The sequence below is a fragment of the Oncorhynchus clarkii genome, chromosome 11, assembly GCF_045791955.1.
Source record: "Oncorhynchus clarkii lewisi isolate Uvic-CL-2024 chromosome 11, UVic_Ocla_1.0, whole genome shotgun sequence".
Classification (NCBI taxonomy): Eukaryota; Metazoa; Chordata; class Actinopteri; order Salmoniformes; family Salmonidae; genus Oncorhynchus; species Oncorhynchus clarkii.
The window spans coordinates 37,318,429-37,345,406 of NC_092157.1; the positions used below are offsets into that span (position 1 = coordinate 37,318,429).

General features: G+C 45.2%; 1 protein-coding gene across 1 annotated transcript in view; it reads left to right on the forward strand.

Moving 5' to 3' along the window:
• Positions 1 to 26,978, forward strand: part of LOC139420492 (transcriptional activator GLI3-like) — a 171,477-nt gene that overhangs the window by 14,672 nt on the left and 129,827 nt on the right. Inside the window, exon 2 of the mRNA XM_071170697.1 lies at positions 21,982 to 22,155. Coding sequence (XP_071026798.1) covers positions 22,023 to 22,155 — 133 coding nt within the window. The 5' untranslated portion in view covers positions 21,982 to 22,022. The remainder of the gene's footprint in view (positions 1 to 21,981; positions 22,156 to 26,978) is intronic.

The following is a 26,978-nucleotide window of genomic DNA, read 5'->3' on the forward strand; positions in this document are numbered from 1 at the left end:
ACGCCACTACCCCCTATATTTCCGCTGTCCATCACTGCCATGCTAAATTACTATTGGAGCTCTCATAACATGCAGATAGCATGAGCACTCACCAGGTGTTCTTGGCTGAGGCTGTTTGAAGGTATTTCTTAGGCATATGGGCCCTGGTCAAAAGTAGTGCACTAAAAAGGGAATAGGGTGCCATTTGGGACTCAGCCTCAGTCTCAGTGGGTCCAACTGATAAAACAGAATTATCAGAATCGGGTGTTGTCTGTAGTGTGGAATGTATGACTCAATAGCTCTTTGGATGTGAGCCCACCCCTCAGACAGGAAAAGCGGTATTAAAGCCATGCCTTTCCTACTTTTTCACTTCCACCATCTCCATCTTCCTCCATCCCTCCCTCACATTCCATTGTGCAAGGGTCTAATTCCAGGACAACTGCATTTTGCAATGTGATGGCATTCCTTTAATTTGCCCTCCCTTTCATCTTCCCTTTATCGCCAGAAAGCCAAACACCAGTGCGACTTCATCTCGCCCAATCATCCTCCCTCTAATACGCTTTAAATGGCGCGGCCGCGAGGGCAGGACTGAGAATTAATAAGAGCCAATAAAGCGCGCTGACAGGGCATGTCGGTGAGTCTAAGTAAACATTATGACTTCTTGAGGGGGGCATCGGGGGTTGTTGCGACTTGATGAATCGTTGCGTAGCTCAGCGAGGGCTAATTTCTCACTTAGCCGTCCTGATGGGGCCTACCTAATAGGGCCCTTTACTGCCTGATTTGGCTTGCTGATTGTCTGCTTCATGGGTTGATTATTGTGCTGTATTATTATCACGCTGCCCCCTGGCTGTTGTTCCACCACGTGCCCCGCAATGGCCCCGCTCTGTCATTAATCACTTCATTCACTACCCTTCTCTCCTCCACTCACTCTGGTCTGTGTTGTACTGTTTATACCACTGACACAGAGGAAAGAAAGAGCGGGGGTGGAGGAGAGAACGGCAGCAAGAGAGAGGGAAATGAGAGAAAGAAAGGACAGAGAGAGGGAGGGAAAGAAAAATACAAGAGATAGAGAAAGAGAGTGATGGAAAGATGGAGGGAAAATAGACAGAGACAGAGGGAGAGTAGGAGAGCCCAGAGGGAACATGGGGATTAGAGTGTAGAAATGAGAGAGGGGCCACAGTAACTTGTGGCTCAGCCTCGTAACAGACAGACAGACACTGTCTGGGGGACAAGTTCCACAACACCTTCATCACTCCACTGGAACTGACTCAGGCTGCATCCCAAATGGCAACCTATTCCGTTTGTAGTGCAAAGGGAATAGAGTACCGTGTGGGACGCAGCCTGTTTCAGGGAATATAATTCCATTTGGGATACACCCAGTGTGTCCAGCTGTATGATTTGACCATACAGTATGTCCACTATGTAAGTACAGTGGGAAGAATTCCAGAATCTTGGGAAGAATTCCATTGCCTGCTCAATGCAATGATACAAGTTTAATGATATGAACAGAGGTTGTATGGAGACATTGCATTAAAGAATAATACAGTATAAAGATATGAATTGGAGTTGTACTGTATGTGGACATAAACTCAGCAAAAAAAAGAAACGTCCTCTCACTGTCAACTGCGTTTATTTTCAGCAAACTTAACATGTGTAAATATTTGTATGAACATAATACGATTCAACAACTGAGTTATAAACTGAACAAGTTCCACAGACATGTGACTAACAGAAATTGAATAATGTGTCCCTGAACAAAGGGGGGGGGGGGGGGGGCTAAAATCAAAAGTAACTGTCAGTGTCTGGTGTGGCCACCAGCTGCATTAATAAGTACTGCAGTGCATCGCCTCATGCACTGCACCAGATTTGCCAGTTCTTGCCGTGACATGTTACCCCACTCTTCCACCAAGGCACCTGCAAGTTCCCTGTCATTTCTGTGGGGAATAGCCCTAGCTCTCCGATCCAACAGGTCCCAGACGTACTCAATGGGATTGAGATCCGGGCTCTTCGCTGGCCATGGCAGAACACTGACATTCCTGTCTTGCAGGAAATCACGCACAGAACGAGCAGTATGGCTGGTGGCATTGTCATGCTGGAGGGTCATGTCAGGATGAGTCTGCAGGAAGGGTACCACATGAGAGAGGAGGATGTCTTCCCTGTAACGCACAGCACTGAGATTGCCTGCAATGACAACAAGCTCAGTCCGATGATGCTGTGACACACCGCCCCAGACCATGACGGACCCTCCACCTCCAAATTGATCTCGCTCCAGAGTACAGGCATCGATGTAATGCTCATTCCTTCGACGATAAACGCGAATCCGACCATCACCCCTGGTGAGACAACACCACGACTCTTCAGCGAAGAGCACTTTTTCCCAGTCCTGTCTGGTCCAGCGACGGTGGGTTTGTGCCCATAGGCGACGTTGTTGCCGGTGATGTCTGGTGAGGACCTGCCTTACAACAGGCCTACAAGCCCTCAGTCCAGCCTCTCTCAACCTATTGTGGACAGTATGAGCACTGATGGAGGGGTTTGCGTTCCTGGTGTAACTCGGGCAGTTGTTGTTGCGATCCTGTTCCTGTCCCGCAGGTGTGATGTTCGGATGTACTGATCCTGTGCAGATGTTGTTACACATGGTCTGCCACTGTGAGGACGATCAGCTGTCCGTCCTGTCTCCCTGTAGCGCTGTCTAAGGCACATTCATGCAGATGAGCAGGGATCCTGGGCATCTTTCTTTTGGTGTTTTTCAGAGTCAATAGAAAGGCCTCTTTAAGATAAGTTATTTGGATTTTTACTAATTAGCTTTGAAAGACAGGGTCCTGAAAAAGGGACATTTTCTTTTTTTGTTGAGTTTACTTTATTAGACATCTCAAGATCTTTATGCATGTGAGTAGTTGTATGTGGAGACATGGAGAAAAGGCCTCCTGTAAAGGGGGAGGGATAGAGAGAGGGAATTATCTGGTCCCCAGGGCCATGCAAGGGGACCCTCTCTCAAAGCCTTACCTGGTCCCTCTACAGCCCCCCCCTACCATCCCTCTGCTTTATCCTACTCACCTCGAAGTTTGTGTGTGTGTATGTATTAGTGTTTGGGAGTTTTTCACAAAGGAATTCCTCTGCTTCCCCTCATGCAATCCCTGGGGTCCCCTCTCTTATTGATGCTGAGCACACACTCTTGTAGATGGAAAGGCACACACACTCTCAAATACAGTACAGAGCATCTCTCACTCTCTCTTTGACACAGGCTGAAAAACCTATAGTGAAAAACACAGTCATACATATATACAAAGCAAAGCACAGGAGGGATGTGTACAGTAGGTACTGTGGTTATAGTTTTTGTGGTGTCTTCCAAAGTGTTGTGAATTTGTTGTGTCTTTATAAGTCGGGGCTGCCTTTGCTAAAGAAGAGAGGCCCATTGACAATATGACCCTCACTCTTTCCTCCCCTTTGAGTTCCATGCGGTCATTTAACCCAATTTTAAGAGGCTCAAAGATTCAACGTTGTGAATTTTGAACTGAATGGCTAGGAGTTAGAAAGGGAGACAGAGATGTATAATAATTGTATAATAAACATTATTGTGGCATTCAAATCAAGATGGGCAAACATTTTGAGGGCCACATACTCTTGAAGAATTACGGACAAATGATGGCTCAAGTTTTGGAAAATGTAGTGTATTTCATTGGCTGCTGCAGTGTATTTTAGCTGGATACTAGTTTGCAATTGTTGGGTTCGGCTTGGAAATGAAATAGCTGAACGAGCATCTTTTCCCTCTTTCATGCTGTTTTCAAGGAGTGCAAAAAGTGTATAGAACAAACAAAGACTTTGTGGCATCGTGGGGGGAGTCAAGAGTAAAAGCATGAGAGAGAGCAACCAAGTACCACAGTCCTTTTCCCATGGTGGAGTGGTTGACTGCTTTTTCTATTGTTTAGGTCTTGGGGACTTTTTGGTTCCCAGTTGCTCTTAGCTCTAGCATAATACACAAGTTCTACTAAAACAGAGGAAAATAAATAAATAAATAAGCTAATAAGCAGAGGGCTGGGTGAGTGGGGAACGCCGGAGGTTTCCATTGTGGCCGCCTCTTTATTTGCCCCTTATCTACTGGGTAGCAAGCGCAAAAGAGGCCTTGTGTAAGCATTAAGATTACATCGTGTGGTTTTGTTACCCAGGAATGTAAGATGTACTCCACTTGTTGCTGTGCGAAACGACACATGGTCCCTCGCCAGTCCTCCAAAGCATCTTAAGTGGAGAGGTCTGGGAGACGGAGGCGCGCGACGAGGATAATCGCATTAGCTCCGCCGAAAGCCACCAATGGGCCGCGTTGTTGCACTGTTTGTCCTTGAAAACAAAATGTAAACCAAGCCTCTCACTCGTTCACTTTGCAGTCGCGCCTCCCCACTCCCAAATAACTACACAGTGTTGATACCTAGGACAAAAAGCCCCAGTTTTGTTGAAATGATTCCTCTTGAATGTATCTGTCTGTGAGAGGTAGATGTTGACAGACTTCTTTGAAGGCTATTAGACATAAAACTTAGCTATTTCTCTACACTGAAGGCCTTTTTCACAAGACACTTATCTACAACTCATTGCCCCACAAACAGTTCGGATTTACAGTTGTGGTGTCGCCCACTCTGGCAGAACAAATCAAATCAACCAGGGTATCCTGGAAGGACATTGACCTCATCCCGGTAGTAGAGGATGCCTGTTTTTTTATTTTTAAATGCCTTCCTCACCATCTTAAATAAGCATGCCCCATTCAAGAAATAGGGCATGTAAACGACATAGAGTTTGAATAGCCTGACCATGTCACTGAACACAAAAGGGTGAGGAGGTCTATAACTGAACCAGTTGAATTGTGTGTGTGTGTGTGTGTGTGTGTGTGTGCGTGTGCGATGAGGCGTGACTAATTGCTACTAAATGTCACTTACTTCAGGGGGCGACCAGACTTAGTGCCATCTGGGAACAATGTTAAGGCTCAACCTTCTTGAATGGAACCCACTACCCAAATCCTCCATCCAGCAGAGAATCCCACTCCCCTTCCCCTTCCATAGGGCAACCCCATATTCCCACCAGTGCAGTGTAGCACACAGTATGGCAACCTAAGTATGTGCTATTCACTCAATGACCATTGCAGCTTGTGATTGTGAACGTCTCTCTAGTCTCTTCAATAAAGGCGTTGAACCAGGGAACAACAACCTTTGACCATTTGGTCACACTTGAGGTTTGCTTACCGCTCTACCTTGCAGCAGTTTCTCTTGGTCTGCATCCCAAATGGCACCATATGTATCCTGGTCAAAAGTAGTGTACTAAATAGGGAGTAGGGTGCCATTTGGGATGCATACTTGGTTCATACTGTATGTGCTCCTTTTATAGGGCCCTTTCCTTTAAATACCAACCTCTATCTCAAAAGCAAACACAAATCAAATCAAATTGTATTTGTCACATGTTTTGTCAACAACAGGTGTAGAGTAACAATGAAATGCTTATTTATGGGCCATTTCCAACAATGCAAAGAGAAACATTTCAGAATAATAGAAAAATAATAACACAAGCAATAAATATGAAATGAGTAATGATAACTTGCCTTCATAAAGTAGTCATCCCTTGACTTATTTCACATTTTGTTGTGTTACAGCCTGAATTCAAAATGGAGTAAATAGATTTTTCTTCTCACCCATCTACACACAATACCCCATAATGAAAATATGTTTTTAGAAATCAGGAACATTCAACATTCAATGTCGTCTTGGTAAGCAACTCCAGTGTATATTTGTCCTTGCGTTTTAGGTTATTGTTCTACTGAAAAGTGAATTTGTCTCCCAGTGTCTTTTGGAAAGCAGACTGAACCAGGTTTTCCTCTAGGATTTTGCCTGAGCTTAGCTCTATTCTGTTTATTTTTATCCTTGGCGATGACAAGTGTAACCGGTGTGAAATGTCTAGCTAGTTAGTGTTGCGAGTTAGTGGAATTTAAATTGGTGACTTCACTCGTTCTGAATCCTGAAGTAGATGTTTCCTTGCTTTGCAAGGGCTGCGGCTTTTGTGGAGCGATCAGTAACAATGCTTCAAGGGTGACTGTTGTCGATGTGTGCAGAGGGTCCCTGGTTCAAGCCCAGGTTGGTGCAACGAGAGGGTCGGAAGCAATACTGTTACACAAGCATACCCATAACATGATGGAGCCCCCACCATGCTTTAAAATATGAAGAGTGGTACTCAGTGATGTGTTGTGTTGGATATGCCCCAAACATAACACTTTATATTCAGGACTTGAAATACATTTCTTTGCCAAATTTTTAGAAGTTTTACTTTAGTGCCATATTGCAAACAGAATACATGAACCAGAATACACAACTGGACCAAGCAGCGTGCCTGGGAGGAGATGGCATCCTGGTCTTTGGAGGAGGTCGAGGAGAGAATATCCTGGACTTGGGAGGAAGTCTTGGCAAGATACAAAAGCCTGCTGTGGAAATAGACGACAGGAGAGACGGGAGGACAGCGACGACGCCGGGGTTCGCGGCCAGGAAGAAAGCCCCAAAAACAGCCAACATTTTTGGCGGTGGGGGGCACACGGGGTGGTCAGTGGAGCCGAGGAATGAGCCAGAGACCGTCAGGGAGTCGAAAGGAGGAACTTGACGAAAGATTCCAGAGAGAGGTGTTGGCGATGAGAGTGCTGCAAAGCGGGCGTGCTGAGGAGCGCGACCCCAGTCCGGTGTCATCTGCATCAGTTTCACGCATCTGGCCTCCAGTGCGCCTCCCCAGTCCTGTCTGCATATTCTAAGACAGAACCGTCCAGAGTAGTGATGTTGGACGGGCGGGCAGGTGCAGTCCGGATCCTCCTGCGAGGGTTCCCAGTCCGGTAAGTCCTGTGCCAGCTCCTCGCACTCTCCCTCAAGTGCGCCTTCCCAGTCAGGTACGTCCTGTGCCTGCACCTCGAACTCTACCTCAAGTGCACCTTCCCAGTCAGGTACGTCCCAACCCTCCTGCGAGGGTTCCCAGTCCGGAGCCTCCTGCGAGGGTTCCCAGTCCGGAGCCTCCTGCGAGGGTTCCCAGTCCGGAGCCTCCTGCGAGGGTTCCCAGTCCGGAGCCTCTGGCGAGGGTTCCCACGGTCCAGAATCCCCGGCGACGATCCCCGGTCCGGTTCCTCCGGCGGCGATCCCCGGTCCGGTTCCTCCGGCGACGATCCACGGTCCGGTTCCTCCGGCGACGATCCCTGCACCAGAGCCGCCACCGACGCTGACGGATCCGCGAGTGGAGTGGGGTCTACGTCCTGCACCGGAGCCGCCACCGAGGCTAGATGCCCACCCGGATCCTCCCCTATAGACTCAGGTTTTGCGGCCGGAGTCCGCACCTTTAAAAAATATATATATTTAACCTTTATTTAACCAGGTAGGCAAGTTGAGAACAAGTTCTCATTTACAATTGCGACCTGGCCAAGATAAAGCAAAGCAGTTCGACACGAACAACAACACAGAGTTACACATGGAGTAAAACAAACATACAGTCAATAATACAGTAGAAAAATGAGTCTATATACAATGTGAGCAAATGAGGTGAGATAAAGGAGGTAAAGACAAAAAAAGGCCATGGTGGTGAAGTAAATACAATATAGCAAGTAAAAATAATAAAAAATAAAAATAAACACTGGAATGGTAGATTTGCAGTGGAAGAATGTGCAAAGTAGAGAGATAAATAATGGGTGTGTAAAGGAGCAAAATAAATAAATAAATACAGTAGGGGGAGAGGTAGTTGTTTGGGCTGAATTATAGATGGGCTATGTACAGGTGCAGTAATCTGTGAGCTGCTCTGTCAAACGGATGGCACTGTGATAGACTGCATCCACTTTATTGAATAGGGTACTGGAGGCTATTTTGTAAATGATGTTGAGGATCGGTAGGATGGTCAGTTTTACAAGGGTATGTTTGGCAGCATGAGTGAAGGAGGCTTTGTTGCGAAATAGGAAGCCAATTCTAGATTTAACTTTGGATTGGAGATGTTTGATGTGAGTCTGGAAGGAGAGTTTACAGTCTAACCAGACACCTAGGTATTTGTAGTTGTCTGCATATTCTAAGACAGAACCGTCCAGAGTAGTGATGTTGGACGGGCGGGCAGGTGCAGGCAGCGATCGGTTGAAGAACATGCATTTAGTTTTAGTAATTGGAGGCCACGGAAGGAGAAATTGTATGGCATTGAAGCTCGTCTGGAGGGTTGTTAACACAGTGTCCAAAGAAGGGCCAGAAGTATACAGAATGGTGTCGTCTGCGTAGAGGTGGATCAGAGACTCACCAGCAGCAAGAGTGACATCATTGATGTATACAGAGAAGAGAGTTGGTCCAAGAATTGAACCCTGTGGCACCCCCATAGAGACTGCCAGAGGCCCGGACAACAGGCCCTCCGATTTGACACACTGAACTCTATCAGAGAAATAGTTGGTGAACCAGGCGAGGCAATCATTTGAGAAACCAAGGCTATCGAGTATGCCAATGAGGATGTGGTGATTGACAGAGTCGAAAGCCTTGGCCAGGTCAATGAATACGGCTGCACAGTATTGTTTCTTATCGATGGCGGTTAAGATATCGTTTAGGACCTTGAGCGTGGCTGAGGTGCACCCATGACCAGCTCTGAAACCAGATTGCATAGCGGAGAAGGTATGGTGGGATTCGAAATGGTCGGTAATCTGTTTGTTGACTTGGCTTTCGAAGACCTTAGAAAGGCATGGTAGGATAGATATAGGTCTGTAGCAGTTTGGGTCAAGAGTGTCTCCCCCTTTGAAGAGGGGGATGACCGCAGCTGCTTTCCAATCTTTGGGAATCTCAGACGACACGAGAGGTTGAACAGGCTAGTAATAGGGGTTGCAACAATTTCGGGCAGATAATTTTTTAGAAAGAAAGGGTCCAGATTGTCTAGCCCGGCTGATTTGTAGGGGTCCAGATTTTGCAGCTCTTTCAGAACATCAGCTGACTGTATTTGGGAGAAGGAGAAATGGGGAAGGCTTGGGGGAGTTGCTGTGGGGTGCTGTTGACCGGGGTAGGGGTAGCCAGGTGGAAAGCATGGCCAGCCGTAGAAAAATAATAGTAGCCAGGTGGAAAGCATGGCCAGCCGTAGAAAAATGCTTATTGATATTCTCAATTATAGTGGATTTATCGGTAGTGACAGTGTTTCCTATCCTCAGTGCAGTGGGCAGCTGGGAGGAGGTGTTCTTATTCTCCAAGGACTTTACAGTGTCCCAAAACCTTTTTGAGTTTGTGTTGCAGGAAGCAAATTTCTGCTTGAAAAAGCTAGCCTTGGCTTTTCTAACTGCCTGTGTGTATTGGTTTCTAGCTTCCCTGAAAAGTTGCATATCACGGGGGCTGTTTGATGCTAATGCAGAACGCCATAGGATGTTTTTGTGTTGGTTAAGGGCAGTCAGGTCTGGAGAGAACCTTTGGCTATACCTGTTCCTGGTTCTACATTTCTTGAATGGGGCATGCTTATTTAAGATGGTGAGGAAGGCATTTAGAAAAAAAAAACAGGCATCCTCTACTGACGGGATGAGGTCAATGTCCTTCCAGGATACCCCGGCCAGGTCGATTAGAAAGGCCTGCTCGTTGAAGTGTTTCAGGGAGCGTATGACAGTGATGAGTGGAGGTCGTTTGACCGCTGACCCATTACTGATGCAGGCAATGAGGCAGTGATCGCTGAGATCTTGGTTGAAAACAGCAGAGGTGTATTTAGAGGGCAAGTTGGTTAGGATGATATCCATGAGGGTGCCCGTGTTTACGGCTTTGGGGTGGTACCTGGTAGGTTCATTGATAATTTGTGTGAGATTGAGGGCATCAAGCTTAGATTGTAGGATGGCTGGGGTTTTAAGCATGTTCCAGTTTAGGTCGCCTGCCTTTGTCCTTGAAAACAAAATGTAAACCAAGCCTCTCACTCGTTCACTTTGCAGTCGCGCCTCCCCACTCCCAAATAACTACACAGTGTTGATACCTAGGACAAAAAGCCCCAGTTTTGTTGAAATGATTCCTCTTGAATCATTTCTCTCATCATCACTCTCCCTCAAGTGCGCCTTCCTAGTCCGGTACGTCCTGTGCCTGCTCCTCGCACTCTCCCTCAAGTGCGCCTTCCCAGTCAGGTACGTCCTGTGCCTGCACCTCGCACTCTCCCTCAAGTGCACCTTCCCAGTCAGGTACGTCCTGTGCCTGCACCCCACACACGCCCTGAACTGCGTTTGTCACCAGTCTGGTGCCACCTGTGCCGGCCCCACGCATCAGGCCTCCAGGGCGCCTCCCTAGTCCAGAGCCTTCTGTGAAGGTTCCCAGTCCGGAGCCTCCTGCGAGGGTTCCCAGTCCGGATCCTCCTGCGAGGGTTCCCAGTCCGGTAAGTCCTGTGCCTGCTCCTCGCACTCTCCCTCAAGTGCGCCTTCCCAGTCAGGTACGTCCTGTGCCTGCACCTCGCACTCTACCTCAAGTGCACCTTCCCAGTCAGGTACGTCCCAACCCTCCTGCGAGGGTTCCCAGTCCGGAGCCTCCTGCGAGGGTTCCCAGTCCGGAGCCTCTGGCGAGGGTTCCCACGGTCCAGAATCCCCGGCGACGATCCCCGGTCCGGTTCCTCCGGCGGCGATCCCCGGTCCGGTTCCTCCGGCGACGATCCACGGTCCGGTTCCTCCGGCGACGATCCCTGCACCAGAGCCGCCACCGACGCTGACGGATCCGCGAGTGGAGTGGGGTCTACGTCCTGCACCGGAGCCGCCACCGAGGCTAGATGCCCACCCGGATCCTCCCCTATAGAGTCAGGTTTTGCGGCCGGAGTCCGCACCTTTAAAAAATATATATATTTAACCTTTATTTAACCAGGTAGGCAAGTTGAGAACATTTACAATTGCGACCTGGCCAAGATAAAGCAAAGCAGTTCGACACGAACAACAACACAGAGTTACACATGGAGTAAAACAAACATACAGTCAATAATACAGTAGAAAAATGAGTCTATATACAATGTGAGCAAATGAGGTGAGATAAAGGAGGTAAAGGCAAAAAAAGGCCATGGTGGTGAAGTAAATACAATATAGCAAGTAAAAATAATAAAAACTAAAAATAAACACTGGAATGGTAGATTTGCAGTGGAAGAATGTGCAAAGTAGAGAGAGAAATAATGGGTGTGTAAAGGAGCAAAATAAATAAATAAATACAGTAGGACAGGACAGACGGGCGACTCTGGCAGCTCAGGACAGACGGGCGACTCTGGCAGCCCAGGACAGACGGGCGACTCTGGCAGCTCAGGACAGACGGGCGACTCTGGCAGCTCAGGACAGACGGGCGACTCTGGCAGCTCAGGACAGACGGGCGACTCTGGCAGCTCAGGACAGACGGGCGACTCTGGCAGCTCAGGACAGACGGGAGACTCTGGCAGCTCAGGACAGACGGGAGACTCTGGCAGCGCTGGGCAGGAGGAAGGCTCTGGCAGCGCTGGACAGGCGGGAGCACCTGTAGGGAGGAGATGGAGAGACAGCCTGGTGCGGGGGTCTGCCACCAGAGGGCTGGTGTGTGGAGGTGGCACCGGATAGACCGGACCGTGAAGGCGCACTGGAGCTCTGGAGCAACCTTACCTGGTTGAATGCTCCCCTTAGTCAGGCCAGTGCGGCGAGGTGGAATAGCCCGCACTGGGCTGTGCTGGCGAACCGGGGACACCATGAGTAAGGCTGGTGCCATGTACCCCGGCCAGAGGAGACGCACTGGAGACCAGATGCGCTGAGCCTGCTTCATGGCACCTGGCTCGATGGCTATGCCTGCGCACCGGGGACACCGTGTGCCTCACAGCATAACACAGTGCCTGCCCGGTCCCTCTCTCTCCAAGGTAAGCACAGGGAGTTGGCTCAGGTCTCCTACCTGACTTAGCCACACTCCCCGTGTGCCTCCCCCCAGAAATGTGTGGGGCTGCCTCTCGGGCTTCCAACTGCGCTGCCGTGCTGCCTCCTCATACCACCGCCTCTCGGCTTTCGCTGCCTCCAGCTCTGCCTTGGGGCGGTGATATTCTCCAGCCTGTGCCCAAGGTCCCTTGCCGTCCAAAATCTCCTCCCATGTCCAGGAGTCTTGAGATCGCTGCTGCTGCCCGTTACCACGCTGCTTGGTCCTTTGGTGGTGGGTGATTCTGTAACGTTCGTCGTCTTCCTCTCATGAGGAGTAAGAAAGGTCGGACCAATTTGCAGCGTGGTAAGTGTTCATCCTTTTAATAACCTGAACTGAGCACTAAATACAAAGTAATAAGTGAACAAACGAAACAGCTCCGTCAGGTGCAACACACACTAAACAGAAAATAAATATGGTTCTCAATCAGGGACAACGATAGACAGCTGCCTCTGATTGAGAACCATACCAGGCCAAACACAGAAATAGCAAATCATAGAAAAGCTAACATAGACAACCCACCCAACTCACGCCCTGACCATACTAAAACAAAGACATAACAAAAGAACTAAGGTCAGAACGTGACAGAGTTGATGTGCAGGGGTATGAGGTAATTGATGTAGATATGTACATATAACTAGGAATAAAGGGACTAGGAAACAGGATAGATAATAAACAGTAACAGCAGCATATGTGATGAGTCAAAAAATGTTAGTGGAAGAAGGGTCAATGCAGGTAGTCCAAGTAGCTATTTAGTTAAGTATTTAGCAGTCTTATGGCTAGGGGATAGAAGCTGCGCAGGGTCCTGTTGGTTCTAGACCTGGTGCATCGGTACCGCTTGCCATGCAGTAACAGACAGAATGGTCTATGACTTGGATGGCTGGAGTCTTTGACAATGTTTAGCCTTCCTCTGACCACGCCTAGTATAGAGGTCCTGGATGGCAGGAAGCTTGGCCCCAGTCATGTAGCTTGGCCCCAGTGATGTACTGGGCCGTACGCACTACCCTCTTCAGCACCTTCCTGTCAGATGCCAAGCAGTTGCCATACCAAGCGAGGATGCAGCCTGTCAAGATGCTCTCAATGGTGCAGCTGAATAACTTTTTGAGGACCTGAGGGCTCATGCCAAATCTTTTCAGCCTCCCGAGGGGGAAGAGGCATTGTCGTGCCTACTTCATGACTTTGTTGGTTTGTTTGGACCATGGGGGCCAATACAGAGCATTCTGTTTTATTGCTAGATTCAGCTAATCTTGCAGAGAGGTTATGGTTATACTCCCCTCCTCCTCCTCCTTTCCCCTCGGCAAATCTCCTCACTCTTACCAGATATTTTCCTCCTTTGATGGAATGATATGGCGCGCTACCTTTTTTCCTCTTTCATATTCCTTTTTATCCTCTATATCCACCTCTTTTCTTTCCCCATTTTCCCCCTTATCTTTCACCCTCCTCTCTCCATTCATCCCTCCTACCCTCTCTCTATTTATCCCACTTTTCCTCACAACCTCTCTCAATCCTCAATCTCCTCTCCCCCTCCCCCCCCCCCCCCCCCCCCCCCCCCCGCCTCTTTGTGCTGTAGTGTGTTTGTGCACTGTTGATAAGCGCCAGATAAAGGTTCTCAGTGGTCACTGATGTAATGATGATGAATGCTGCAGCGCTGCCAGTACTCCCCCCCAATGAAATGAACACAAATTCAGTATCCCCTCAGCAAGGGGTGGGGGTCGCCAAATCTAAGAAGACGCTTAGAGTTTATAGAGAGATCTCCCCCGGTGTGTGTGTTTGTGCGTACTTGCGTGCGTTCTAGATGAAATGGTGCAATTGGAAGTACACCTTCAGTATTTTTATCTGTAATATTATTTTTGTTTATATAAGTTTCCATACTGTGTTTAGTGTGTAACGACAGCAATATATGGACTATTTCGATACCTTCGATAATGGTCTCCTTTACCAGTTGCAGAAAGAAAATAATTTTTCAAAGGCAATGTTTTTTTAGCTTGTTGTTTAACCCGGTGTAAAAACCCTCCCACTGCTTAAAAAAAAATCCACAGCCCTATTCCTACTACGAGAGATGAAGGAGAGTCTGAGTGGCAAAGTGGCGAAAGAGATTTTTACTTTTCAATTCACAATACATCCTTGCTTTACCTTTTATGGTGGCTGGCAATGCAACATTCTTAGTCCGCAGCTCAAATTGACCGTAAATATCACAGTAGCCACTAGTAGTCTCTTCCTCATCACAGAACTCTCTGAAACAAATCATTTGATAGGGCAAACTTATCAAGCACAAACTATTTAACAATCCTAGCAACTTTTCTTCTAAAACCTATTACAATATTGAATAATGCAACCAAACCATATTAGACTCTTGAATAATAAAACAATCCACAAGCATGTGCAGAATATTAAAGGGCTTAGTTTCTCATCCGTATCCATACACATTAAATTAGCTGAGAATACACAGCTAACTCCTAGCTTACTAAAATTAACAACATGCTTCATGATCAAGTAACGTTAGCATATCAATAAAGAATGTTTACCCCCACCATAAGATTCTAAAAGTACAGTAACGTTATCATACAGTGTCATTCATATTATAATTTAGGCTACTCAGCTAGGTAAAGTTAGCTAGCAAGTCCCCCATAACCGTTACAGAACAGTTGATGTTGACATGTGTCTGTTACTTGAACTGTGTGAAGCATTTATTTGGACAAAAAATTCTCAGACTAGTAACTCTAATAAACTTATCCTCTGCAGCAGAGGTAACTCTTGAGTCTTCCTTTCCTGTGGCGGTCCTTATGAGAGCCAATTTCATCATAGCGCCTGCGACTGCACTTTAAGAAACCGGATTGACTGACCTTCATGTTTTAAAGTAATGATGGACTGTTGTTTCTCTTTGCTTATTTGAGCTGTTATTGCCATAATATGGACTTGTTCTTTTACCAAATAGGGCTATCATCTGAATACCACCCCTACCTTAACACAACTGATTGTCTCAAATGCATTAATTCCACAAATGAACTATTAACAAGCCACACCTGTTAATTGAAATGTATTCCAGGCGACTACCTCATGAAGCTGGTTGAGAGAATGCCAAGCGTGTGCAAAGCTGGCATCAAGGCAAAGGGTGGCTACTTTGAAGAATCTCTGATATAATATATATTTTGATTTCTTAAACACTTTTGGTTCCCACATGATTCCATATGTGTTATTTCATAGTTTTGATGTCGTCACTATTATTCTACACTGGAGAAAATAGTCAAAATAAAGGAAAACCTTTGAATGAGTAGGTGTGTCCAAACTTTTGACTGGTACTGTATGTTTTATTTGACACGCCTGTGTGATGTCTGGTATAAATGAATACAAATGTTTTCACCCTGGACATTTACTTTAGACCCTCATACGACCTTCATTCGAATCATATGCTTCAAGTGTTATCTATGTGTTTAACTTATCACAGAAGTTAGTAAAAGTTACTGACAAACATACTATGAAAAAGTTATTGTTTTGTAATCTAACAACATTTAAATGAGTTTATACATCCCCAAAATGTGGCCTTTGAAAGCCTTGGTAGTTGCATCCATCCTCAGGGAATCTTCTGCATATACAGTTGAAGTCAGAAGTTTACATACACATTAGCCAAATATATTTAAACTCAGGTTTTCACAATTCCTGACATTTAATCCTAGTAAACATTCCCTGTTTTAGGTCAGTTAGGATTACCATTTTATTCGAAGAATGTGAAATGTCAGAATAATAGTAGAGAGTGATTTATTTCAGCTTTTATTTCTGTCATCACATTCCCAGTGGGTCAGAAGTTTACATGCACTCAATTAGTATTTGGTAGCGTTGCCTTTAAATGGTTGAACTTGGGTCAAACCTTTTGGGTAGCCTTCCATAAGCTTCCCACAAAATTTTTTGGCCCATTCCTCCTGACAGAGTTGGTGTAACTGAGTCAAGGTTTTAGGCCTCCTTGCTCACACAATTTTTGAGTTCTACCCACAACTTTTCTATAGGATTGAGGTCAGGGCTTTGTGATGGCCACCCCAACCTTGACTTTGTTGTCCTTAAGTCATTTTGCCACAACTTTGGAAATATGCTTGGGGTCATTGTCCATTTGGAAGCCCCATTTGCGACCAAGCTTTAACTTCCTGACTGATGTTTTGAGATGTTGCTTCAATATATCCACATAATTTTCCTCCCGTATGATGCCATCTATTTTGTGAAGTGCAACAGTTCCTCCTGCAGCAAAGCACCCCCACACCATGATGCTGCCACCCCCGTGCTTCACGGTTGTGATGTTTTTCTTCGGCTTGCAAGACTCCCCTTTTTCCTCCAAATATAAGATGATCGTTATGGCTAAACTGTTCTATTTTTGTTTCATCAGACCAGAGGACATTTCTCCAAAAAGTATGATCTTTGTCCCCATGTGCAGTTGCAAACTGTAGTCTGCCTTTTTATGGCGGTTTTGGAGCAGTGGCTTCTTCCTTGCTGAGCGTCCTTTCAGGTTATGTCGACACAGGACTCGTTTTACTGTGGATATAGATACGTTTGTACCTGTTTCCTCCAGCATCTTCACAAGGTCCTTTGCTGTTGTTCTGGGATTGATTTGCACTTTTCGCACCAAAGTACGTTCATCTCTAGGAGATAGAACGTGTCTCCTTCCTGAGCGGTATGATGGCTGCGTGGTCCCATGGTGTTTATACTTGCATACTATTGTTTGTACAGATGAACGTGGTACCTTCAGGCGTTTGGAAATTGCTCCCAAGGATGAACCAGATTTGTGGAGGTCTACTATTTTTTTTCTGAGGTCTTGGCTGATTTCTTTAGATTTTCCCATGATGTCAAGCAAGGAGGGACTGAGTTTGATGGTAGGCCTTGAAATACATCCACAGGTACACCTCCAATTGACTCAAATGATGTCAATTAGTCTATCAGAAGCTTCTAAAGCCATGACATAATTTTCTGGAATTTTCCAAGCTGTTTAAAGGCATAGTCAACCTAGTGTATGTAAACTTCTGACCCACTGGAATTGTGATACAGTGAATTATAAGTGAAATAATCTGTCTGTAAACAATTGTTGGAAAAATTACTTGTGTCATGCACAAAGTACAGTGGGGCAAAAAAGTATTTAGTCAGCCACCAATTGTGCAAGTTCTCCTACTTAAAAAGACGAGAGAGGCCTGTAATTTTCATCAGATCTTAATTTTCATCAGATCTTAATGTTTATCTCCCTGAGATAAATCCTCAGATAGAAAAATAATATTAGCATTACCTGACCTAGATTATAATTTCCAAAAATGGCACATCCTGTAGGTACTTACAATATGGCATACTTATGACTTATTATATAATGATAATGGTTATAGCAAGGCTAGGTTATGACTAGTGCCCAGAGTTTATCCTGGTCAGGTGGTCACAAAGTCAGGAAAAACTCTGGGCCCCACTGATAATCCAGGTACTGTATTACCCCTGAGGGACCCCAGTGTTAAGGATCAGCGTGGCAGACGTGTTGTTGCCTACTCTTACCACCTGGGTGCGGCCCTTCAGGAAATCCAGGATCCAGTTGCAGAGGCAGGTGTTTAGTCCCAGATTCCTTAACTTAGTGATGAGCTTCGTGGGCACTATGGTGTTGAACACTGAGCTGTAATCAATGAACAGCATTCTCACATAGGTGTTCCTTTTGTGCAGGTGAGAAAGGGCAGTGTGGAGTACGATTGAGATTGCATCATCTGTGTATCATTTGGGGCGGTAAGCGAATTGGAGTGGGTCCAGGGTGTCCGGGAGGATGCTGTTGATGTGAGCCATGACCAACCTTTCAAAGCACTACATGGCTACCGACGTGAGTGCCACGTGGCGGTAATCATTTAGGCAGATTACCTTTGCTTCCTTGGGCACAGGGACTATGGTGGAGCTTGCGTATGAATTTCCCTTTGTAGTCCGTAATAGTTTTCAAGACCTGTCACATCCGATGAGCGTCAGAGCCGGTGTAGTAGGATTCAATCTTAATCCTGTATTGACGCTTTGCTTGTTTGATGGTTTGTCTGAGGGCATAGCAGGATTTCTTATCAGCGTCCGGATTATTCTCCTGCTCCTTGAAAGCGGCAGCTCTAGCCTTTAGCTCGATGCAGATGTTGCCTGTAATCCATGGCTTCTGGTTGGGATATGTTCGTACAGTCACTGTGGGGATGACGTCATCAATGCGCTTATTAATGAAGCCAATGACTGAGGTGGTGTTTTCATCAATGCCATTGGATGAATCCCAGAACATATTCCAGTCTGTGCTAGCAAAACATTCCTGTAGTGTAGCATTCACATCATCTGACCACTTCCGTATTGAGCGAGTCACTGGTACTTCCTGCTTTAGTTTTTGCTTGTAAACAGGAATCAGGAGGATATAATTATGGTCATATTTGCCAAATGGAGGGCAAGGTGGTCTAGGATTTTTTTTCTCCCCTTGTTGCACATTCGACATGCTGGTAAAACTGATTGAAGATTGCCTGCATTAAAGTCCCCGGTCACTAGGAGTGCTACTACTGGATGAGCATTTTCTTCTTTGCTTATGGCCTTATAGAGTTGGTTGAGAGCGTTCTTAGTGCCAGCTTCTGTTTATGGTGGTAAATAGACGGCTATGAATAATTCAGATGAGAACTCTCTTGGTAGATAGTGTGGTCTACAGTTTATTATAAGGTACTCCACCTCAGGTGAGCAATACCTTGAGACTTCTTTAATATTAGACATTGCGCACCAGCTGTTATTGACAATAAAGAGACACTCCTCGTCTTACCAGAGGTAGCGTCTCTGTTCTGCCGGTGCATGGAAAATCTTGCTAGCTCTATATTGTCCGTTTATAATGTCCCGTTGGTAGGATAATCTGAATCGTAGTTCATCCCTTTTATTTAATGATTGCATGTTAGCGAGAAGAATGGAAGGCAGTGGGAGTTTACTCGCTCGCCTCCAGTATTTTCAGAAGGATGCCCGATCTGCGGCCTATTTTCCGGCGTCTTTTCTTCACGCAAAAGACGTGGCTTGTACCAGTGAATGCTTTCCTTCTCGTCAGACTCATTAAAGGAAAAAGTTTCTTCCAGTCCGCGGTGAGTAATCGCTTTTCGGATGTCCAGAAGTTATTTTCAGTCATAAGAGACGGTAGCAGCAACATTATGTACACAATAAGTAAAAAAATAGGTTACACAAAACGCAAAAAAAATAAAATAAATAGCACAATTGGTTGGGAGAATGTAAAATGTCAGCCGTGTTCTTCGGCGCCATCTATCAACTTTGCATTGCTTGACTGTGAAGACTGATAAAAGTAACCAAGAAGTGGAAAGAGAAGGTTAAAAGATAAAAAGAATGAGAGAAAGAGACAGACCCAGAGAGAGGAACACTTGTAGGATGGTGTGATTGGGTGTAGCGGTGGTGTCCAGGTCAGAGGGATTATGGGTGAAAAGGTCCTGCTTTTAATTGCTGTCTCTAAAACCATGGACTGCTCTGAATGCTTCATAACACAAAAGGGTGGTCAGCCACACTTGAGTGGCCAGGAGCTGTGAATATTTGTTCTACCAATGGAATGTGTATGGCCCTGCTTTTCTCCTCACCCCGCACTCCTCCCCCAATATATTTATCTTCTGAATCTGAATATCCCTCCTTCCTTCCAACCTTTTCTGACTCACCTGGGGGGAGGGAGGTAGAGAGGTTTAGAGGTTCAAACAAGGAAGGGAGCCAACGCACGCATACTTACGCTGGCACGCACCTCGCACCCACGCAGGGACACACGCAAACACCGGCAAAAAGCACCGGCAGGTCGAGGGTGTAAACAAGTTTCTCCTTCTTCTTCACTTTTGCAAGGAGTTCAATTGTCAGAACGGTGCAATTTAAAAGAGGGCAGAAAAAAAACCTTTGTCTGATCTCCCCTCTGCCAGAGACAGAATGTCAGTCGAGGAGTGCCTCACATTTGAGTTTCTATGGTTGCAGGCCAATGAAAGTGGGTGAGTGGCTTGGTGTCTCTCTCAACCCAGGACCTGAATCGATCGAGTGCTCAGGAACTCACACATACACACTCACTCACTCTTGTTGTTCTACAAAAATTTTAAAAAGTTCTGAAACTAACTCCAAAACTCAAACACTCATCAAACGCATACCAGTGATTTGAGATGAGATCTGTTATAGAAAGATAGAAATTAGGTCTGGAGTGACATGGTACATATGTATTCGTGTGGGACTGATTAGAGGAAGAGTTTGTTTAATTCTGTCTTGATTGGTCGGGGAGTAATTGTGCTTTGTTTAGTTTTTTTGGGGGGGGCAATAAACGATTGCTTACAGATGTTGTTGTCGGCTTAGAATGGACGGCAAATGGAGGGTTGGGAAAAAAACAAACAAAGCGCACCTTGTTTGTCTGAAGTTGCCCCCCCCTCCCCCTCTACACCGCCCTCTTAGGAGAGTTTTGGTAACACCATCCACTTCTCCTGTAAATTCAACATCAGCCCTGTGCATTTCATCCCTATTCACCAACTCCCCTCTTTCTAATCTGCTAGTGTTTATGGGATGGAAGGCAATTAAATAGTATCGTTTGGCAATTAGGACTCTATTTGAAAGAAATGTTGCACAGACTAAATATTTCCAGCAATTATCCTTGAACAATGGTGTGTTTCGGGGTCTAAGTGAAGGGCTTGCAGTGGATTTAAATGATCCCATATTTTATGTTGTGGTTTAGCATGTTTGGTTGCTGTCTCCATGGCTGGGTTCAGGGATGACTTGACCCAAATAGAGGTTCTGAACTGAACTGAGACGGTTTGCTACTATAGACTGTTGGCTGAATCTCTATGGGGCAATCTGAGATTCTAGTCCCAAAATCAATGTACCAAACCCAGATTTGCCCTTCAAAACGGAGAGACAGCATTAACCGAAACAACGTTTGTTCTTTGAGAGAAGGAAAAATTGCCAGGCACCATGATATTCACAAAAGCACCACAGACGAGCCTTAATTGTTTCTCTCTCTGTAGTATCCCCTGAAGGTTTCTTCTTTCTCTCTTGAAGAGGAGGAATTATCCGTACGTACCTATCCACAACCTTCACTTCCATGTACTCTAAGATACAGTATAACCTGAGCTTACTGAACAGCAACGTCTTTAACTAATATACTTTGAAATAAAATGTATAGAACTTAATTCCCCCACATTACCGTAAGTTTACTATGTCATAGTTCAAAATTGGGTGAGATGAGAAGTTAGCTAGCTGTCCCATTTGTGAGGTTGCAAAATTATCTTAACTTTATCAAAATTCCCAGGTTTTTACAGGAATCCCGGTTGGAAGATTCATGCTATAAGGCCCATTTGGGTGCATTGAGAGGGCAGTGGGAAGATCAAACATAACAATTATGAGTGAAAATTAACCGAGTGGAGCTGGTGGATTGACCCATGGCCCTCTCTGTGGCCAGGGATAAAAGGGGATTGACTGGAAGGACTTCCTTATGGTATGGAGGTCAGAGGTCAGCAAACATGAAGCGCCAGTTCCATGGGATTGTTTTCTTGAAGACTTTTAGATTTCATGCTTTCATACAGTCTGTTTCTAAAGAGGTGGAGCCATCCCACTGGGCACAGATGTCAGTTCAATGTCTAGTTTTTAATTGACATTTGGTTGTCACCATGTCATTAGATTTTGGTTAAATATTGGATGAAAAAAATATGAAATTCCCTTAAGTTGTTGACTTTTTGCAAATCCAGTTAGTTTTCCATATTGATTCAATGTCATCACAGAATTTTGGGGTTGAGGTGACGTGGCAACAGTGTTGATTCAACCTGTTTTTGCACAGTGGGATACTGTTGCATCTCTATTGTTGAGAGAGTGTGACATTAACCTTTCGAGCAATTCAACAACGATGTCTTTACACTTAATTGTACTTTGTCTTGTTAAAAATTGGGTCAGTTTAACAATTTCTTGAAGCTTTAAACGAAACAAAAGTGTTAAGAGTTTTACTATGATAGACACTCCTTGGACAATCATCGCTGGAAGACCAATGCATCTGGAGATAATGTTAGGAAAGTCTGTAGCATGACAGTTTGCTCTAATAAAGCTCTGCAATGGGACATTTTACTGTAGGTCTGCTCTTGTTGACATCTTCTTGGACACCTTTTTCCCTACCCCCCAGGTGTCCTGTCTCCATGAGGTGCTGAGGAATGAGCTGTCGCCATGGAAACCCAGTCCCAGGCCAGTTCTGCAGCTGAGAAGAAGAAGAAGGTGGAGACCATCGTGGCAACCAAGGGCTTGTCCACGTCCGCCGACATCAGCGAGAAGGCTGTGGCCTCCAGCACTACATCCAATGGTAAGGATTGTTTCCAGCTTTTACCTCCTCTTCTTTCCTTCCTTACCCTCTCTGGTCCCCTCTCTTGTTCTCTTCCTCACTGGTCCCTTCCATCTCTCTCCTGTCGATTTCTTGTCTTGTCTGACTCCGAACAGGAAGTTGTAAGGAGTTGAATGGTTTGGTCATAAAGTTAAGATATTGGTGTTTCTTCATTTAGGATGCTGTTTGTAGTGGAATGCAAGATGTGAAGGGAACATGTTCTTACAAACTCAATCATGTGTAATGTTGAAAACAAGGTCAGGCCCTTTTGGAGAAAGTTGAGTTCATATACAACAATCGTATATGCAACATATGCAACATCTTGAATACACAACAAAAGATGTTCATTGTTCAGTCTTTTGGCCCTCACAACACAGCTGCAGAAATGAAGAATATTCGAAAACAAAACATTTTTTCTCCAGGAGTGACTGGGACTGCCAGACAAAAGTCATAACAAACCCAGAGGACAAATGACCATGACTTAAGTTGCAGCTGTGGTCATTAGCTGCAGCTGGAAGAGTTATGTTTTTTTATTTGAGTTGAGGTGGTAAGAGGTGTGTGGGGGGGATGGGGGAGTAGTAGACTTAGGGGTGTCAGCGGAGAGAGAGAGGTAAAGGAAGCCCTCTGTCGCCCTGGGTTTCCATCTGATTTGTAGCATGTCAAATGTAATCATTCCAGGTCCACGGCAGAAGCCTTCAAACACTCCAGGAGAAGGTTAATGACTCAGAGGGTCTCTCTCTCACACTCACTGTCTCAATCTCTCACTTTTTCTCTCCCTCTCTCTCTCTCTCTCTCATATATATATATATATGGGAGTTATTGCAGGAAGTTGAGTGGGGTGGGGGTGGCGTGTAGGGGGGAATGCATCTCGATCCGTCTTGGGAACACTGTCCCTCTTACTCATTCCCATATGGCAACACTATTTTATTAATTAAAGGGGGGAAGATAAAAATATGTTTTGCGGTGTGGAAAATGCATGGATGTAATTTGGCTCTGGTGATTGTGCATTTTTCTTTGTAATGCTCTGGTAATTACTCCTACTAACAACGTAACGTTTGTCTTGGAAAGGTACTCCCGCAATGATCTGAACTTACACAAGGGGCCATACCTGGGGTTAAAGAGTAGGGAAACAAAAAATAGTATTCTTATCCAAGATCATAGGAGAGAGAGAGAAAGAAAGATAGGAGGAATGAGGGATGTTACTTATCCACAGAGAAAGAGATAGCTTACACATTTTTTGAGCAGTTTCTAATGACTGCACATTCTCCAAGTTGCCCCAGAACTCATAACATCTTATCAGGTGTAACCTTACACCCCTGTCAACTTTAACCTCTGTAGCCCCTCTGTCCCCTCTCCTTCCCCATACAAACAAAAGGTAATTGTGAGCAGCTGTGGAACCCCAGTGGCTGGCTCTTCTCAGGAAGGCCCAGGTGAATATTTCCCCCATCATGCTGCAGAGGAGTGGCCCCTGAACCCACACAGGGGAAACCCTGTAGGACACCCCTCCACCACAGCATGCTACGATTAGAACTGAAGAAGTAAAAGCTAGCAATTTTTTTTATTTTTTATTGAGGAGCAGTTATTGGTGGACTTATGGGCTGTTTAGCTTTGGTCTCTCTGAAGTGTTTTCTGTTGCAATACAATTACTACATGATTGCGTGTTTTGGTTTTGTTTGTGATTAAGGCATATGGAAATAATTTTCTGGAAAACCTCGCCTGATAGGCTTTGTGTCTAAGTCCACGTTTTTGGGGGACTTAATTGATTCAAATGTTGGCAAGTCCTGGAGGTTATAATTGGATTAAATTATGTTTTTTTTGTGACAAAATTGACTTCATGACGTTACTAACCACTCTCCCAAATCTAATTCCAGAACACAAAGAACAAAGACATAAATATAACTTTTTTCTTTCTAAAGATTAGAATGTTTTGGTTCTTTATATTGTGTATAGATGACACAAGTAAAAAACACAGTACTTATATTACACATACACTATGTAATCGTGTGTGTACATATGTCCTGAGCAGTTCCCTAACTCAATAAAAATCAGAACAGTGGAAAACTTTTGTTTCTTCCTTTCTGTCCTTTCTTTGCTCCTTCGTTATTTTCTTTTCTCTCACCCTCTCTTTTCTCTCACTTTTATATATCCTACTACCCTCTCTTTTCTGCCAACGTGCACTCCTCTCTCTTTCTCTCTTATTCTTGTATGTAAGTTTTGTCGGAGTTGAGAGAGCTTGCTTGGCTTTGTAATGTGCAGTCTTGGAGGGGGAGCTAGCTAGCTAGCGTTCCCACATGGTTGGCTAAATGGTGGCTTCATCCCGTGTACTATTCATCTTTTCGCCCGCTCCCCTGGCCTGACAGCTCAAAAGGGCCGACTGAGCCACAACAATGCTGTGATTGGTGTTCTTTAAGAGGGGCAAGGGGGAGACCTCCCCCCACCCTCATCATTCTCCAGGCAGGTGGACCACAAAGTCTCCTGATTCTTTTGTTGTTTCACCGGGCCTTCCAAAAAAAGATGTCCATGCTCTTGGCTGAATAAATCCTGTCGTCATGGGATAATTTGCTAATAAAAAAAAACTAGAAAAGAAGGGAGGGAAAATCCCCTGCTTATTGATTGAGGAGAGAGAGGGTGAAAAAAAAAAGTTTCTGGTTGGTTGGTTCATTGGATTTTTTTTATATGGATGCTGCTGAATTAGGAAAGTGACGGAAGAGAGGGACAAAGAGAAGTGAGAGAGAGGGAGGGCTAGAAGAGAGGGAAAGAGTGAGCGAGAGAGGGGAAGTGAGGGTTTGAGTTAGCGAGCTAGTTTAGGAAATTGTAGTGGAATGCATGCCCTAAAGTAGCAGAGTTTTCTGTAGACCAGAGGATGTTAGCGAAAGGAGCTATAGGAGTACGGGATCATTGTAAAAGCAACGAATGTAAATCAATGGAAATGGTACCAAACACATTGAAACAAAGTGTTTGACTCCGTTTCATTGATTCCATTCCAGCCACCATTACAATGAGCCCGTCCTCATATAGCTCCTCCCACCAGCCTCCTCTGCTGTGAACCTAATAGTTTATGAAGGAAGGACTCAGAACCTTTTAAAAGGGTGCTTTGGGATTTTGGCAATGAAGCCCTTTATCTACTTCCCCAGAGTCAGATGAACATGGATACCATTTTTAAGTCTCTGCATCCAGTATGAAGGAATTAGAGGTCATTTTGCGAGTCAACGCTAACTAGTGTTAGCGCAATAACTGGAAGTCTATAATATCTTATAGCATGCTAGCAGTTACCATAGACTTCCAGTCATTGCACTAGCGCTAGTTAGCAATTGGGTTAACACTATTTAGCAACTTCCTTCAAACTGTACGCAGAGACAAATATAGTATACGTACGTTTATCTGACTCTGGGGAAGTAGATAAAGGGCTTCATTGTCAAAATCCTGAAGTATCCCTTTATAACGGTCACGCTTGGAAGGGCAGGAGCAGGAGTCTCAGAGGCCCAAAGTTGAGCCTTGAGGAGGAAGGAATTTTCTGCTTACATGTAGAAGGTTACCAGCGAAATCCCTAACCCAAACAGAGATCGTGGCAAAAGTGTTTAGGAGAAAAAAAAGAGCTGTTGACTGCTTTAACAACATACAAAACCTCAGAGAGAGGAGAGGAGAAGGGGAGATGCAGAGAGAGAAAGGGAGAGATAAAGAAGAAAAAGTGAGGGGACACCTTTTTAGGTAGCCATTTAAATGATCAATTGTAAATAGAAGGGGGATGTCATCTATCAGAAATAAAGTTTCCGTTTAACAGCGGGGATGGAAAGTAATTTACAGATACGCTGTCCCCGGCCATCTTTGTGCCGCTCAGATAAGGTTTCATTTCAGAAACGGATAGGAGACATTTTCACTTACGGGGCCCCTATTCCGCGACACCTGTGATAACAGCTTGTGGGCCCTAATTGAAAATGGGTTTCAAAATGGATTTTCACATTTCTTCTCCTCCCTCCCTCACCCCATTCCTTACTCATTGCCCCCCTTTCCCCCACCTCCTCATTCCCATCAAGACAAACACCCCACCTCTGCTCCCATCCCTTTTCTGTGGTGTTCCGTGTGTCTGTAAATATTGGAGGAATGGAGGGCCAGGGAGGAGGGGAGGAGAGAGGCCGGTTTTCCTGGCGTTGGGGAAAATGGAGCGTGGGGAGCGGATTATCCCTCAGCACCCTGTCAGTGGTATGACAGCCTTGCGATCCGTCTTATTAATGAAATCATTGATCACTTGATGGGACTCATAATCAACTTTCATCAAAGTGTCCTCCTGCCCCCCTCCTCACACACGCACGCACGCACACACACACACACATTTGTTTTACTATCCTTGTGGGGACCAAACAATTGATTCCCATTCAAAATCCTATTTTCCCTATCCCCTAACACTAACTGCCACCATCACTGCTCTCCACATTTCATCTCTCACTTTTTCTCTCTTTAGATTTACTACTCTACCTGTCTGATTTTTTGTTAACAAAAAAATAGATTTTATGAGTGGCTTGATCATTATATAAATTAAAGAAATGAGTCGGCGCTGCTAGTGGCCGGGGACTTTAATGCAGGAAAACTTAAATCCATTTGATCTAATTTCGACCAGCATTTCACATGTGCAACCAGAGTAATAAAAATAAAACTCTAGACCACCTTTACGCCACACACAGAGATGCGTACAAAGCTCTCCTTCACCCTCCATTTGGCAAATCTGACCATACTCTATTTGGCAAATCTGACCATCCTGATTCCTGCTTACAAGCAAAAACTAAAGCAGGAAGTACCAGTGACTCGCT